Source organism: Tetrao urogallus (genome assembly GCF_951394365.1).
Source record: "Tetrao urogallus genome assembly, chromosome: 7".
In the NCBI taxonomy this organism is placed as follows: domain Eukaryota; kingdom Metazoa; phylum Chordata; class Aves; order Galliformes; family Phasianidae; genus Tetrao; species Tetrao urogallus.
The window spans coordinates 12,432,376-12,450,055 of NC_136820.1; the positions used below are offsets into that span (position 1 = coordinate 12,432,376).

At 37.9% G+C, this 17,680-nt stretch overlaps 1 protein-coding gene across 1 annotated transcript in view; it reads left to right on the plus strand.

Moving 5' to 3' along the window:
• GADL1 (glutamate decarboxylase like 1) overlaps positions 1 to 17,680 on the plus strand; it is a gene marked incomplete at both ends in the record, with an annotated part of 72,682 nt that overhangs the window by 20,463 nt on the left and 34,539 nt on the right. The window contains 4 exons of the mRNA XM_079538295.1: positions 3,354 to 3,470; positions 9,558 to 9,622; positions 9,870 to 9,951; positions 16,085 to 16,284. Of these exons, the coding sequence (XP_079394421.1) occupies positions 3,354 to 3,470; positions 9,558 to 9,622; positions 9,870 to 9,951; positions 16,085 to 16,284 (464 nt within the window). The remainder of the gene's footprint in view (positions 1 to 3,353; positions 3,471 to 9,557; positions 9,623 to 9,869; positions 9,952 to 16,084; positions 16,285 to 17,680) is intronic.

Consider the following 17,680-nt stretch of genomic DNA (forward strand, 5'->3'; position numbering starts at 1 on the left):
GGAGTGAAATTCTACAGGGCTTTCACAATTCATGAAAGCCCTCAGTACAACATTACTGTGAAGTATTTAGCACGTTTCGTCTAAGAGTAGGATTTCTTTTGCCCTTGATCTTTATTAAATAAAATGGATGCAGTATCTTAAAAGGGAAATGAAAATTGAAGGTTTTTCATTATGATAGCAGCTATTGTGCTAGCTTCTGCAGTGAACAAGAGTTGTAAGATATGGCTTGGTCTCTGAAACTGTCATACATGCTGCAAATTCTAATTTGTGTCCTTCTTAGTCCTGTCCTAAGAGTGCAGAGATTCCATTGTGCCTCTTTTCCCACAGACACTTTGCCAACCAGAAAGTGAAAGGGCAGCAATTGGAAGTGTATTGATGTTTTGTTTGGACAACATTAATACACATCCCCAGAATCTGTAAGGTAGAGCTTACTGTAGTCATTGTAACTTATTTTAGAGAGCTTGGAGGACTGAATATGGCTTGTAAGGCGCAGAGTATCTTCTTCTGGCGTGCTTATGCCACCTCATTTCTTGCTTTAGAGCAGAAGGATTCGGATCTCAGCCCTTAGTCCATGAGCTGAGAATACTAACAAGCTAGTGTATTGTCCCTGGTGTGGCTGATAGAAATGGCACAGCACTGCTATCCTGTCATGCACTGGTGTGGCCACAATTGCATTAATTAAAACCTTCCTTAGATACATCTGCCAAATAACCATCTCCCCTTTGGGTTTGACACTAGACAGAATAACTAGTGATACATGGTGTCCTTAATTAGCTAGCAAACTCTTCCTTTCTTTATCCATGGAAGACAGTTTGTACTTTGCTCATTTGAGCAATCGTGAGGGGGGCGGAGGGAAGAACTGAAGTTTGGAGCAAGAGAAAGCAGGCAGACAGGAGAATGAGCTCTGTGCTGTGGAAAAAACGTTTTCTTGTTGTTTTTTTTTTGTGTGTGTGTGATTTGGTGGTTATTTAGAAAGATCATCTGGTATTTATGTTGTTAAACAAAGAAGTCAGCCTCAATTCAGTTCTGTGCAATTTGAAAACAATGTTCTATATTAATATCTGCTCATAGGTGTGCTACCTTTGAGAAACACTCACTGTTTTGCTTGCCTTTTGATGGAAATTACAGGCATTTTGGAAATTTTCCATTTCACCTGAGCTTCCATAACTCTATCTGTCCTTGATAAAGTACTGTTTTACAACTTTTTACAGAAGGACACTTCAATGAATTACAGTAAATGTTCTAATGACTCTTAAACAAGAGGATGTATTCATTAGTGGCAAGAACACAGAATGTTCACTGGCTCTGAATAGGGAGAGTCGTAGTCCTGTTTTTAGAGAATTTAGTCAAGAACATCTATTTAACTTTATTGGCGAGAATAAAAGTGTGATTCTCTTCTTCATAGAAAATTGGAATGGTAACTATAGTTTTTTGAGTTTGTAATGGTCCTAAACTTGTCCCCATATTTTGTCAGGCTGCCTGCTGGCAGCTGGGCAGGCTGTGTGATTATGATGTAGCTGTGGTTGAGGAAATTGGTAAGAGTACTAAGAGAAACTGTTAAGTGCAGCAAATAAGTCTTAGCCTCACTTGAAAGTGTTTTGTATTTGAGCTTCAGGTTCTTTTGTAAGTTTGATTGACTTTTGTTGTAGGCTGCAGTAAGAATGAATGACCAAGAAGTGAATTACAAGCTGGTAATTCTTTGTGTGTGGGATTAATTTTAATTTATTCCAGTGCTACTTTTCATTGCTTTAGCAAATTGTAGGGAAACTTTAAAGTACAAATACATCATACTTATGTGCTATTCTAAGAGTCCTCTACACTGTTAAAGAATTATGGGGCCTGGAGCACGTCTCCTGTGATGAAAGGTTGAGGGAGTTGAGATTGCTTAGAGAAGAGAAGGCTCTGGGGAGACCTTGTTGCAATCTTCTTTTACTTCTTTTACAAGCAGGAGAGTGACTGACATTTTATACAGGTAGATAGTGATAGGGCAAGGAGAAATGGATTTAAACTGAAAGAGGGAAGGTTTTTAATTAGATGTTAGGAATAAATTCTACACTTAGAGGCTGGTAAGGCACTGGCACAGCTGCCCAGAGAAGTTGTGAATGCTCCATCCCTGGAGGTGTTCAAGGCCAGGTTGGATGGGTTCCTGGGCAGTCTAATCTTGTGATTGGCAGGGGGTTTAGAACTAGATGATCTTTGAGGTCCCTTCCAACCCAAGCCATTCTGTTTTTCTATGAATTATAAAACTATCAGAATGTAAATGTGAATCAAGCCTGTTTGGCTGTTGTAGATGTTTAAAAGTGGCAACACTTTAAAAAAAAAATAAATAAAAATGAGGAAAACAAAGATCAGATTTCAGTTAAAGTGGAGCTACATGAAAGACTTGCACTTAGAGTTTGATTTCCATCTGATGTCTGATTGCAGTGAAACTACTCTGAGTTACATCAGCACACAGATTTACGTCATCTGTGGGATTTAACTCACTGCAAGTGAACTTCAGGGATCCAAGATTATGCAATTTAGTAACAACTTGGTGCTGCTTCTATAGCTGCACTGTCATGTTGTGAGCCAGATACTGGAATGAGCAGAGTAGTTGCTTCAGCATGAACTTACAGCTCATGAGAATGGACAGTCATTGCTGGGATTTGTACCCTCAATTTCATGAAGTTGTCACAGATCCCTTCTAATCTTTAAACTGTCAGATTTCCAGTGGTCTCTCTGCTGTGGTTCAGTTGCCATCAACATCCCTTCCTGTTTTCTAGATAGTAAGGAGCAAGAGGGTAGGACTTGGCTGTACACGGGGCACTGGGGTCAGATAGCAACAGTCAAGTTGTGCTGTATGCCAGTGCTGCCTTCCCTTGGCAAAGAATGTAGGCATTGCAGGGGGAGCACAAGTGAGTCCCTGGAGGCATGAGTCATTTCCCAGCAGGGGTAGCATGCTGGCTGTACTAAAAGCTTGATTTGTGTTTGGCATAATGGTAGGAAATTGGATGGTAAAATATGGAAGATCAAGAAATGAAAATCAGTCTATAAAAAGGGATGTTAAATATCCGGAGTGCTTTCATCTTGATAAAAGTGGCATCTGTCAAAACAGTCTGAAGCTGTCTGAACCAGAGCAGTCTGCCCTGTGATGGTGTTAGCTGGAAATGCCTTTTTTTTTTTTTTTTTTCCTAAGAGTCAGCATTTTTATATTCAGGACCTTCTTTATGAGGCTCTCAGTGCTGGGAAACTAAAATGTAGACTGTCGCATCTTTGTCCTACTTTTCATGACCTTGTTATACTTCAGCTTTCCATATATACTGAGAGAAATGAATGGTGTGAATGACAGTTTTTTGTTTTGAATCCTATTGCAGGGGTCAGCACCATTTCTTGTCTGTGCTACTGCAGGCACAACAGTACTGGGAGCATTTGATCCTCTGGATAAAATTGCTGATATCTGTGAAAAGCATCACCTCTGGCTTCATGTTGACGTGAGTTTGGACACTGTGTGCTTTTCTTTAGCATTGCTTTTTCTTTTACAATTCATATCTTTCTTTGACTGTTGATGTTTCTATGTTGTAGTAAGTTGGACTTAATTAACTTTTTTTTTCCAGAGAAAACAGACATATATATCCTTATTTGTCTCTGCTGCCTATGCTGAAAGTCAGCAAATGATTTGGTTGTGTCATGCAGTTAAGACTTTCTTGTCATCGTCATGCTAGTTTCAGATGATTTTAAGATCAATTTCTTTTTACTTCTTGCTGCAACCCAAAATGCTTCAAGGATGACTATATACTAAAAGAACCACATTCCTTTGGGGAATGGACACATTAGAAAGGTGGTGCATCATTCATACAGGTTGAAATAAAGGTATTTCGGCTTCAACCAACCAGAAATTATTCTGTTTCAGTTTCAGATTTCAGTTTCATGTACATCCCCTTAAGGTTTCCTAAATTGTTCAGAAATTTTTCTTGTCTCATTTATTTTATTTTTAGTTCTAGATTTTAAAATCGATTTGTGAGCCCTTTTGGAATAATCACTGACCCTTTTTATTACTGGCATTATAAAATCAGTTCATGAACCTCTTTGGAATAATCGCTGAGACTATTCATTACCTGAAAGAGCTAGCTGCAAGTGTGTTTTTCTAAAACTAGGCTTCTTCATATTTTCTAAAACTGCATTCTTTTTGTAGTGACAATGCCATGAACTCAGAATATCTATACCAAAATCCAAGGAATGATGAGAGAATCTGGAGCAACTTGAGAAGAGATCTTTAGATCTGCTTTAAATTTTTCAAGTGTTTTATGTTAAGCAGTTAAAGAAAAAAAGACAGTTCATATAAAACTGTCTCAGACTTGAATTAAGTCTTGGTATGTGTGAGTCAAAAGAGTTTTCTTATTGACTTGGAGGCAAAGATAGATATAGAATTTAGTCCTAATATTTCAAGTGTCTGCAGAGCCTCCTCCTCGTTTTGTGCTGGTGAGGATTACCCAGCAGGTTTTACATCAGAAGTGAAGAATTCGTGTTAGGTGCTAGTCTCTTGCGTATCTGTTCAGTCAGTGAAGAGATGGGTGTATTCCAAATCTCTGTTGGAATACTCATCTAGGAGGTGAAACTGCTGGAGGCATCTCCAGCGGCCATGAGCACTTCCCTAATCTACTCCCTGTAGCTGAACAACTAAAGCTAGGTGTATATACTGGGGCAATATTCTGAGCTGTACTACATAGGCAGTTGCTGGTGTTCTGTAAAAAACTAAATTTTCCTTCAACTTTACCTCTCGTTAAGCTGAAAGGAAAATGTCAATGAATACCTTAGTTAATTTTCTATTTTAAAAGTGACTGTCAGATGTTAACTGATTACCACAGAATAACAAATGTACAGCCATAAACTGGGTAGTTTATGGTTTTGAAGACTCATTTTTCTCTTAGGATGTGATTCATGTTGTTAACCTTTCAATGAATTCTCAGCCTTTCTTGGGAGTTCTGTCAGTATTTTGTCCATCTTTTAATTCACACTCAGGTGAACTGTCAAGAACTGAGTGCATTGTTTCTTTATTTCTGTTTAAAGTTTGTAACTGTATGGAAATGGAATAAAGGGAAGAGACTGAAAGCTTTGTATGTAAGTGACGTAAGGCATAGCTATATATACAAACATACTATGATAAAAAGATCAAACTGTAATTTGTAATGTGACCTTTTCTTCACTCACAGCAGTATTTGAAATAGATTTACTGGAATAATATAGAAAAAGTAGGGATCAAGCATCTGCCATTCACAAATAGCATGTAAGAAACACAATGAAAGGTTTGATTTTATTTTTTTCATTACTTTTAAGCAAGCCAACCTCCCTCTAGCCTTATAGTCAAGAACATTCTATTAAAGAATCTTTGAAGATCTGCATTCCTCTGGAAGATTTATCTTCCAGTTGAATGCTTTACACATTGTGAGGTCTCATTTTTATGGCAAGTACTGCTTCTTTGTCAGTGAGTTACTGCCATAACTTTGGAGGAAAAAAAGATACAGTACCATTAAAACAATCATTTAAAAACAAAGAAAGCTTTAATTTAAGACTCTTATCACTGATGAGAATCAGGATTATCTACCACAAATGATCTCAAGAACTGTCTGTGCAGTTTTATTCCATGAAATGTCAGTGGCATTATTTCCAGATTTACACTGTTTTATCTCATTTCAGAATATCTTCTGATACAAAAAATTGATATATTTGCCTCAGGGAGACTCTTCTCATTAAATATGAAATGATAAAGTTCATGATCCTAAGAAAGGGCAAAAGGAGAAAATCAACATAAAATCAGCAGGCTTCAGGAAGATAAATTTTAGTAAAGTCGAAAATAGTAGATGAGTTCTTTCATGGATACAGACCTGAAAAGGAAGTTAAGAAAAAGTTTTTGAAAATACCAATAAGCCCAAACTCTCAGCAGTCAATCAACAGCCAATGCAGAGACAGTATTCTGTATGCATTGCAGCATTCATACAGTGGTCATGGCAATAATCTAGCAGACATCTATGAGGTCATTCTTAATTAGTTGTTTGATGTCATCAGTATGCACTCAAGCTTGAGCACTTTTGTATGTCCTGTATTGTGTACATATATAGCTTTAAACACAGGGGTGTTACCTCCCTGCTGGTCCTTTACAGTTTTTCCCATGGCTAACCAGAGCAGAAAAGCTGTTTTAACCTATTATCCATGCTTAGGTAGTTAGTTTAATCACATTGCAAACACCCAGTGACTTCCATTGTTTGCTGTGATTTCTTACCTATGAAAGAATCATTTTCTCATTGCATGGGACACAGCTGATCTTCGTGTGTTTTGAACTACTCTGTATTATTCTCAGCTGGATTTACAGAAACAAAATGTGCCCATCTAGGTTGGTCAGTGTACCTTTCTTCTCTAGCCTCATGCATGGAGAAGAAGCTGCTAACTTTAGTGTATATTAGCAATAACTCATGGAAATTATCATAAGAATGCCAGAGAAATGCTACAAAACTGCAACTGTGGTAGTGAATGAAAGTCTGGCTGGAAAATCATACTCAGAGAGCAGCCATCAGTGATTCACTGCTGAAGTGGAAGGATATTTTGAGTGAACTTCAGGAAATATATATCCTAGGTTATGTTATCCAGTATTTTTATTAATAACTTAGATGAAAAAGAATCCACTAGCTAAAAATGAAGATAACATAAAACTACAAGAGGCAGTGGGAGGACAGGATTAGAAATTTGAGATCTTGACAGCTTGGAGAAGAAAGTGGAAAAACTAGGTTACAGTTCAATAACGTTATTGCTCTAGGTTTAAGCTGAAATAATCAGCTGCACATAGAGCTTGGAAATGTTGGCTAGATAGCAGATCTCCAGAAAAAGATACGATGTTTGCAGTGCATCACAGATTAGCAGCTTTAAGCTTTTGCGGATAGGGATAAATATCTTGACAGCTTCTTTGAATAAAAATACATAAAATAATCCTTTCTGCTTGGTGCTCCACCTGCTATATCCACTGAGTCCAAATCAAAAGCTACATTTCAAGAAGGACTTGTTACGAGCTACTGGTCATATGTTGTTTTACAAATAAGTCATTCTTCAACCAATCCCATGCACACAATTATTTGCCATAACTGGGCACTGCACTGCACCTTCCCCATGTCCTGGTTTCAGGCAGTACCAATCACACGCTGCTGTGTGGTTCTTGTGAGCAGTAGGTGTGTGCTTGGGGCTGGGCTGGGCCGCTCAGTGGGGCAAAGCCACCACCATGATCTCACGGGGTAGGCGATGGCCATAGGGTGGGCTGGGCCAGGCCTCTTGCAACCTTCAGGTTGCAGGTTGGACATGGCTGAGCTGCTGCAAGGAGGAAAAGAAGACCATGTGTTTCCCATGGTCACTATAGATAGCAGAGGTAACAGTGTTTAGGACCGACATTTCATTCCGTAGGTTTTTGGTGGTTAAACACAAATCAGGTGGCAAAGTCTTGCAAGCTCCATTACTCTTTAGAAACAGGCAAAGCCAGTGATTCTCAGTCTTCATAGGTGCTTTCTTGTTCCTGGCCTTGCATCCCTAAGCACTTCATCTGTGAACTGGGCAAATAAACATGAAGCACAAATTTACCTAATGGTACTGTGACTCCAGGACACATTGAAAGGTGATAGAGATGCACAGCCCTGCAGTGCTATTGTACCAGTATGGAAACTGTTGAGTCAGGGCCTGAAGCACTGATTGATCACCTGAGGCGAGCACTGAGTCAGCCATGGAGCACAGGTGAAGGCAATTCAGCTGTGTGATGGAAGGGCTGGAGCCTGGCTGCACTTCTGGACTCCATTTAAAGGCTGACTCCAGGGGGGGAAGGGTTTCTTTCTGGAGATCCCTCCTTTTGGAGTTTTCTATTGTGAGCCTAGGATGTGGGTGAGCATTTCATTTTTGATTGTCTCTTTCCACCATGATAATCTTTCTAATTATGAACCTGTAAAATGCCATTCTAACTACACCTCTGTTCTACCTGTACATTTGTTATCCAGATCTCTAGAAGCAGTTTTTAAAATGAAGGCAGATAGAAGTGCCAACAGTGTTGCTTAAGAAGCAGTTGTCAATGTCTCTCTGCACTTTATCTTTCATTTTGCCACTGTTCACAAGCTGGGTGTGTTCACTTCTTATTAATCTACAGAAATGTTGAATGTTTGGCGGAAGTGAGATGGCTGATCCTGTCTCTGGAGGTAGTGCACAGTGGGATGAGCTCTTGTGAGCTTTTCTAGTTCTGTTTTATAGGACAGCTTGAAAGTGCCAACTTTTTCAAATACTTTGGTTGCAAATTTTTAAAAGAATTATTGTATGTTATTCTGTTGATTATGAATTGTGAAAATTGAGGAATAATGTCATGGCTTTTTTTTTTTTTTTTTTTTTTTTTTTTTTTTTTTTTTTTTTTGAACAAGAAGAGCAAAATTTGTCAGTAAATAGGAAGATCATCTTGTCTGGGGTAGCCCAATTTTACATCGTGGTTCTGCCGTAAGCATAATGTGGAGTTGAGACAAACAATTTTCTCTCTTATCCTGTGGAATATAGATAGAACAGCAGCCCTTTTCTCAGCAAGAATATTGTGAGCATGGCAACATAAAATATGATGTGGTGTTTGTGTACCGCATTAATGAGAACTAATGATATGCATGCATTAGGACAGGTTATTAACTGTTCATTTCTCTTGCGGGTCTTTATTGTGCTTGCTTCCCAAAGACAGCAGATCTTACTCCTAATGCATAGCATGTGAAGCTAACGATTCATTGATTAGCTTTCACAGCTGTTTTTCTCAAGCAATAAAGAAAAACCCAAGCAAAGATACAAAAAACACATGCACCCCCAAAACTGCCCAAAGCCAAGCAAGCATGAGTTTACCATACTTAAATCAAGAATCTTCACAGTGGTGATTTTTTTCTTCTTCATTAACCCAAAATATGTGTGTTTTTGTTGGTTTTTTTTTTTTTTTTTCCAATAAGCTGAATCTGGATGTTTTGTGGACTGATGCCTTCTCTGCATCTCTGAGGAGTGTTGCTTACTTCACAGGAACCTATATGTGGATTCTTTTTTCATAAATGCTGATAATTCTTTTTTCAAGCTTAGTATAATTTCTCAAATACAGTATGTGTCATGCTGTGACTCCCTAGATAAATGTTGTTTGAGAACTGGAGATATACTGCAGCTGGTGGGTGATATCTGGTACTTTCAGATTCACAGAGGAGAGTCACCTTCCTTAACTTGAAGTATCCAAAAGTTGAGTGTGATATATGCTTGTTGTTTAGGCTCCTTCTGGAGTGCATGGAGAGAGACATGTGCAAAAGATGTCACTCAAAGATAGGCATCTGGAATAGATAAGAGGATATAAGAGTTTCAGTGGAGAGCTACTCATTACAGAGAATGCCTCACTGATGCTTAGACCACACTCCTGGTTCTTAGATGACCTGAGATTTAAAAATTTAAAATGTGATAAAACGTGGCAACTAGTAACTAAATGAAGCATTATCAGAGAGCACTAAATACTTTATAAAAATAACATTGCCTTGGCTCTGTAAATTTTCCAACAGGCTTCTTGGGGCGGCTCAGCTTTGATATCAAGAAAGCATCGCAGACTTCTTCACGGTATTCAAAGGTAAGGCAGTTTTAGTTCATGGTCACTCTTATCAGGGACTGAGATGGACAAATGTGGCCTAATGGCCTCTACGAAAGCTGTGTTTTCCAAAATATGTACTATTATTACTTATGGGGGGGGGGGGGGGGGTAGAAGGAAAATCTGATTTATCTACTTGGAATGCATTTAAGCAGTTTTGACTCGAGTATCAATGATTATAGGTGCAATTTCTGTGCCTTCTTACCTTTCTCCCTTTGTGAATTTGTAGGGCAGATTCTGTTGCCTGGAATCCCCACAAAATGCTGTTGGCAGGAATTCAGTGCTGTGCTCTTCTGGTGAAAGACAACTCTGTAAGTCTTTCCATCTTTTTTTTTCTCCTCCTTTTTAAATGTAGTAGAATGTCATTGCTGTAATGTAGAAGTGGAGATAAAAAGAAAACAATTGTTAGCCAACTTTACTATACTGCAGTACAAAGGCTGAATGATGTTAACTGATACTATTTTCCATTTCACTAAATTAATAAAAATTAAGAGAGCAGGACCAAACAGATACAAGTCACTGTACACATCACTGGTCAAACTTTGCAGCTGGTGCCCTTCCTGGTTAGCTTCTGTATATGATTTACATTCAGAATTGAGTATTTTGTTGGCTGGGTCTGCAGTGCTTAAACACCAAGTCAAAGTCTTTAGAATAGCCATAGCCATTGGGACTGCAGTAGTACTGCGTCATTGTTTAAAGAGTGCCATCTACACAGAACTACTCTTTGCATCTTCTTACATGGGTTCACCAGAGTGAGAAAGTAGAAGGATAGTTGTGGGAGTTACATTCAATCAAAGATGCTGAGCCTTGTTTTCTCAAATCTACTAGTTTTTCCTCTTCAGCACTAGGGTAATTTAGGCTTTCTAAAAACTATGATTAGTTAAAAGATCTAGCAAGCAAACAAAGCTCTGATGACAAGTGTTGCAAAAAATGACTTGAGTCTGCAACGTGATGAGTCTTTATGGAATTCTTCTATCTCAATAAAGAAAACAGTAAATAGTTATTTAAAGTACCACTACAAATTCAGCCCTGCAAAAGCTTATGTACATTGTTACCATGAGAGTTTTAGCTTGTGCTTGGCTTTATCAATGACTGAACATCATGAGGATATGAAGTCCCTGAGGTTTACATAGCTGTTTTGTGGTCATGATCTGTAAATTAGTTTTAAAAGTTCCTGTCAAAACAGCTGATGGTTTCTATTCAGCTGTGAGTTATCTGTCCGTATAACTGATTACTAACTCTTGGTAGTAAGAACAGATGAGGTCTAAAGGGCACAGATACTAATCAGTGCTCTCTTGGAGCAGTTAATTCCAAGTTGTGGGCAAGACATGATAGAAGAACAAGACGTGATTCCTCATTTCCTTAGGCTGGGGTCTGTGGAATTAAAGGGGATAGGTTCCAGGACTTTAGTCAGTCACTTTATCTTTATTCCAGACTGAAAAAGCAGCATAATAGAGTTATTGACTAAGGTTAATGTAGTCTCTAAGTTGCAGGCTTTGGAAGAACTCAGCACTGTATTTTTAACTAATTAGGCCCAATACATAGATAGATGTAGCCTCAGGTAATGATTACACTACTTAGGCTGCGTACTGGAAACTTCTCTGGAAGAGAGAGGAAAGAAATGGAGAGGAATGAAATATTTTATCAGCCTTGGCATTTAGAGTCTCTTTATAAACACTGTTCCAACTCCAGGACTTTGATAGCCTTTGTATTCTTGCGTAGTGTAATATCTGCTAGAGCACTCCTATTCAACTTCTAAATCACAGCTATGCAGTGTTGTGTCAGAAGTTCTTGTAGAGATCAATCCTAGACAGTTGAGAGGTGAAATAACAAAAGTGTTACTGATCATACAATCAGATTCTGTAGTACAATGTGGTGTGGTCCGGAAAGTGGAAGAGAGGGTCTTACATTGTGTTTAACTCCTTGAAAAGTGGCATTTAAGCATTTTGTATATGAAGCAGTGTAAACCTTGTATGCAAACATGAGTGTGTGCTGATTTGGGGTGCTTTCTTACCAGTCACTAAGGAAAATGAAATGCATGTTTAAGACACTTCACCAGAAGGGCCTTGCTTCACTTTGATCCCTTCTATACCAGATCCAGAGCAGGGAGTTGGATCCAGTCTCTTTTTTTTTTTACCATTAAAAATACTATTCGCACACTGGTATGAATAGGGAAGGATGTGTTTCCAGTTCTTATTTTGAATCGTTTTCTACTGCTCCTTAATTACTTATGTCTGTTGTCACAGGTGAAGTCAACATATAAATATGAACGTAATCCCCTCGCTCTATGAGTAGGATGCTGAGGTGGGAGCTGGAGGAGTTTAGCACAGATTGCTCTGTTAGTAAATGTTCAAGTAGCCTCAAGAGGTTAGTTTCTGAAATGATGAATTCTTCAGGAAGTCAGACCAGAAAAATGTTAAGCACTGACATTAACTGCTGCTGTTGTATCAAGCCTTAGCTCCCTTTTGAAAGCTTCATTAAGGAAGTTTTGTAGGCTTGACTGTCCATTTGATTAAAGGTCCATTTGGAAACTGAAGATAATATTAGCATTGGAGTTGGGTGATTTTAAGTGGACAAAATAAAGCCTTTCAGGTCTTTTTCTTTTTTAATGTAAAGACCAGGCTTGGTATTTTACTTTGTTTCAACAGATGATCTTCATGATTTTGAGAGAGAATGATCTGATAAGAGTAGTAACATCCTGTTTTCCTACTAGCAGCAGCAATAGTGACTGGTTTGGTTGTATTATTATACTGGATTATTATTTTCACTATCATGTTTTTTCTTTTTTGCCCCATAGCATCAGTGAAGCTATGTACTTTAGCAGTGCTGATAATCTGAAGACATTGCAGCTAGGTTTTTAGAATGAAATGCTTTATTTACATTCCTGTACAGACTTTTTAAAAACAATCTACAGGGAAATGTTGAGTAGGGAAATCTTCCAGCCTTCATGAAGCAAAGTTGGAGTGGTTTCCAAAGAAGACAGATTAAAAAAAGAAAGAAATACGTGTTTGACTTGATTAGAAGAAAGAAGCCCTTTCACCAAGGGGAAAGAGAGATTGGTTAGTACTCTGAAAGGGATCAGATCAATGACAATAATTTCTCAGTGCTTAAATCACTCAAGAAATGCACAGCTATCACTTCTTCACTGCCATAACCTGAATAACTTTCATCACTTTTGTGACAAGATATACTTCCTCAGAACAGACTTGTATTGCTCTGGTATGAATTGCAATGATTGTTTAAACACGGAGCTAGAGGGCTGATACTCTGAAAAATTTAGTGAGTGTACTTTGTTCTTGTATGTTTTTAAAATGCTATGAATCAGCCTGAGGTTGTGCAATAATCCCTTAAAACCTCACAGTTACTCCAAATAAAGTCCTTCAGGTCTTTGGATCCTTGCTGTAATCTATATAAATATGATTATTATCATGTATATAGATAACTAATATTTATCACAAATACCAAAGTTCTGTGACTCTTCAGATCTAGGTTAGATAATTAGTCATCCATTCTGGGGAATGAACAGAATTTTCGCTTATTGCTTAAAAATAAAATCTAAAAGAATGTAGCTGACGAAGTCCCAGTTTAGCACAGAATGTTATTGATTCTGCTAGACATACCTACAGTGTAATCTCTTCCACATAATTAGCAGTGTCACAAAGATATCTAATTCACTGATTTTTTGTTATTATTATTTTTTTTTCTGGAGCAGCTGCAGGAAGCACTCTGTTTCCCACGATTTCTATTTGGGGTTGATCCTGCTGAGAGCTTGTTCTCACCTCTTGAAGTGAATTACAGGGGTGGCCTTTTGTAGTGCACTGTTTTTGATAATTTTCAAATACGCCACTCAAAAGGTGGTCCTTCTTGCTTTAGATGAATGAAATCAGGAAGATATTTGTCTTGGGAGAAAAAGCTATTCACGTTGTATTAATAAAATTCAAATTTACTTATTACTGGCAATGGAAATGGAAAGATATCAGAAGATGTGCAGTAGATAAGTGTTCAATGAGGAAAAAGATGTTTTGAGCTATGTACTGTAAGGAACTGGATTGGGTATGTATTGGTTTTGATATCAATAACTATTTATTTACTTGCAGTTAATTATAATATATAACAACAATCTATAGACTTGATCAAAACCAAGAACTCTTAGCAACTTATTGTGGAGTAGGGCTTTTATGAAAGTACACTTCCTTTTTCTGAAACTTTTAACAGCCTCAGTATAAGATAGAGCACTATAATTAGTTCTGATCAAAGGGTAGAAACAGATAAAAGATGCTGAAGGAAGGAAGAATCTCAAACTTGCAAATAAGTCAGTTCTAATGAAATGTTTGAGATTCTTCTGAGCTGACGTAGCAACTCAGTTGCTGTGTGGACAGTCATAGAGGTCATCTTGCAAATGGCAGCGTTGAGTTAGAAAGCATACATTTTCTTTCAGTTCTTCTATACTTTTCCTTCATTTGACTGGGAAAACAGAGATAACATTTAATGTGCACAGCATGTTTGAGCTTTTTTTACTTTTGCATCAACAGTGATCACAGAGTAACTGCTTTCTTGAGCAGGAAATTTGTCTTGGATTTTTTTTTTTTTGCTTCCTTCTGTCCTGTACCCTATCCTGTAGCTTTTCCCTTACTCTTCCACCTTGCTTCTTGCATTGGTCTGGCGTACTCCCTTTCCCTTCCACAAGACATTAATTTTTGTTTTTTCTCCTATCTGATCCAGTGATGTGCCAGGGATGTAACTGCTTCTCTCTGGAGAGAGCAGCAGGATTTCTTGAGTGTGTTTTATTAATAGTAAGATAAACAGATAGAAAAAGACCATCACACCAGCATGTCCTGTCAGTTTTGGAAGCACCAGGAGAGTAGGACACTAACAGAAAGTTGAATCCCTGCAGAAGCAGTGGAGAAGAATTCTTCATGTTGTTTTTCTCCCTTTGTGCTATTCAGATGGACATGCAGGGTTTCTTTTGTTTATGTTTTCTTTAAAGTATTGACAGAGGGAATTGAAAAAGCAGGGTCAGAAGGAGACTATTCTGTATGTGCCAATTGAATATTTCTAATTTTCAAATATTTTTGGAGTTCTCTATCTTGAGTCTTTTTTTCTTTTATTTACTGCTACTGAAGTTACCAGCAGTATATTGCAAATAAATTAAGAACTACCTCCTTCTTTAAAAGTGATGTCAGCTACCACCATTTGGAATTCAGACTTGCAGCCAACACAGAGAAATGGCTGCAGTTGGTTCAGTTGGTTCAAACTGAGGGGTGATGCTCAATTAAAAAATGAATTGTGGTGTTCACTAAATAGCATGGCATCTTTTGCCATGTTGTGCCCTTGTTTATTGTTCTCTGTTGTATGGAGGATTTCTAGTTATCTTACATAGACATCTGAATTTCAGTCAGATGCTATAGCCATGTTTTTAACCTCACCTGAATTTCTATTCTAGTATTATTTTAGAGATGTTCTTGTTCACCCACATGTAATATCCCTGACAAATCTATGACCCTGCCTGTCTCCTGGGCTTATTGGAGGGCCATTGTCACCTCTGACCTTTTAACTTCCCTTCTGCTAGCTCTTCTCTCTACTTTTCTTTCTTCAGTCAATGGCTACTCCTTTGTCTCTTTTCCTCCCCCTCACCTTTAAACCTAAAATAGCCTCTTTGCTTTCTTGGCTTTGTTCTTTGCTGGAACATGTAACGGTACTCATTTTTTTGTCTGTTTTCTGCTGGTCATCTCTGCCTAGACAGCTTTTTAGAATTTGGGGGACTGTTGGAGACTGCTGACTAAAAATAATTTCATTAGTAATCCTTAATCAAGGTACACTAAAGTACTTGCTATTTTCAAATTGTCTGATCTGTGAATGGAGACAGAAATTGGCATTACACTCATCTGTCACTGGTATTTCCCCTGAATCAGTCAGATAACGAACGCTAGATACGCAGAAACCATCTACTGCTAAAAGCTAAGCCTTTTGGTTTGGGGCTAAAACATTCTTCACACAACTAACTGTGCCATGTGTGAAGTTCTTTGACCTTTAAGGAAAGAAGAAATATATTGAGCCACTTGTGAAAGTGTAAGAAACTCCTCAGTCTGTTGTTTTTTTTCTTTTTTTGACCTACAGGCTATAGCAGTGGACGCAGGCTTTTGTTTCTCTTCCCAATATGTTTATGTCTTTGGGGAGCTGTTTCTATGGTACCCACATCCGCTATTTCTTGAGATTTGAAGCAGAATTGCTCTTCAACCTGCAATGTTTTCTTGTGGTCAGCACTGACTTTAGTGGGTTCAGGCTAATCCAGCATTCTAAAACATAACCAGTGGTGAATGGTGTCTTGCACGTGCACTTTTTTTTTAACAGAGCGGTTGATTCAGACAGGGAAAAAGGATTTGGCTTGTGAGAATAACAAGTTTTAATACTTTCTTATCTAAACCTCTGCTGTGTTTCCAATAGGGCCTCCTGAAGAAGTGTTACTCTGCCAAGGCTGCATACCTGTTCCAGCAGGACAAGTTCTATGATGTCAGCTATGACACTGGTGACAAGTCCATTCAGTGCAGCAGACGTCCAGATGCATTCAAATTCTGGCTCATGTGGAAAGCATTGGGAACCACAGGCCTTGAGGAGAGAGTGAACAGAGCACTGGCTTTGGCTAGGTACCTCCTCATGTTTTTGAATAGTCTGTTTCATTGACTGTCTGAAATGCTAACAGTGCTGACACTTCTGAACTTAGAACAGACCAAACTGTTACTTTTTTCCCCCTTTTGTTTCTACATAACGTGAAGAACAAATTAGTAGCAATGGCAATAATAATTAGTGTGATTAAATTTGCTAAAATATTTAATAGTAATTATTCCTTGTAAAAATAGGGATAGATGTTGGTTAAAAAAAGTGGATTCCTCTATCGATCTGTGTTGTTTAATGTCTGTGATATATGATCTAGGTATAGGGTAATGCTTACCAGTGTTCCCTCCTCCTTCTAACTCGTAACTGTATGTTCTAATATTAATGCAAAAGGAGCACAGTGTGCCAGGCTCTGAGCCGTGTCTAGCAAGAAGTAAATTTGCCATTCTTCTGTTCACTTAATTCCTCATGACTAAAAAACACAGAATGCCAGTGATGTTTATGGGGAAATTCATACAAGGATGTTGCTAATGTTAGAAAGTAGTAGAACTACATGAAGACGGAGGCAGATTTTCTTTTTGAGGTAATGCATGCTTACTTTCATAGGTTTGCTGAAATTCTTAATGCTTATAGTATGTTCAGTTAGGAGCTGAAATGTCTTTCTTTTATGGTGGCTAGTTAGGGTTTATTTTTTTTTCTTTCTAATTTTACTACTTTTTTGGTCTGACAACTGGATTTCAGAAGTGAAATTCATGAAATTCTTGCTGGAAGGTGTTTCTAAAATGGTGATGTCTTGGGAATAAACTCCTGTACACCAGTTGTTTTGTCTTCTAATGGAAGAGATAATATTGAAATAACGGCCCATTAAAAACAATTCACTTAAAATACTGTGATTATTCAGAATGTGCACAGAATGAACTGTATTGAAATCTTTGCTCACTCCTGGCCTACCTATATGTATATACCTATAGTGCACTACTATAATACAAATCATTGGTATTTAAAGGCAGTCATCCATATCATATTGACATTTTATTTTTAATATAAGCCACCAAGTTTAATAGAACTTAATGTTTACTGAAAATTAGAGGAATAGTGTCACTTTAACAAAGTCACTTAAAGGAGAAGTTGAAACATTCATGGCTTAAACCCAGAGTGGATTAGGAAAGAGCAAAGAGAGAATCAAAACCAGAAAAGCCTGGTTGAGCTCTGGCCTTATTCTCTCTGATTTCTTCAAAGCCACTAATTATTTTACTGATTATATGCCCTTAAAGTCTTCTGATTAGATTGCACCTTGTATTTGTTCTGAAGCATTGTACTGATCTATGTCTGTACAGAGTCTGTAATTCATTCCATTATCAGTAGTAGAATTCAGCCTTATGAAGGTCACTGGCCAAAGTCATCTGACTGAGTGCAGAGTGATTAATG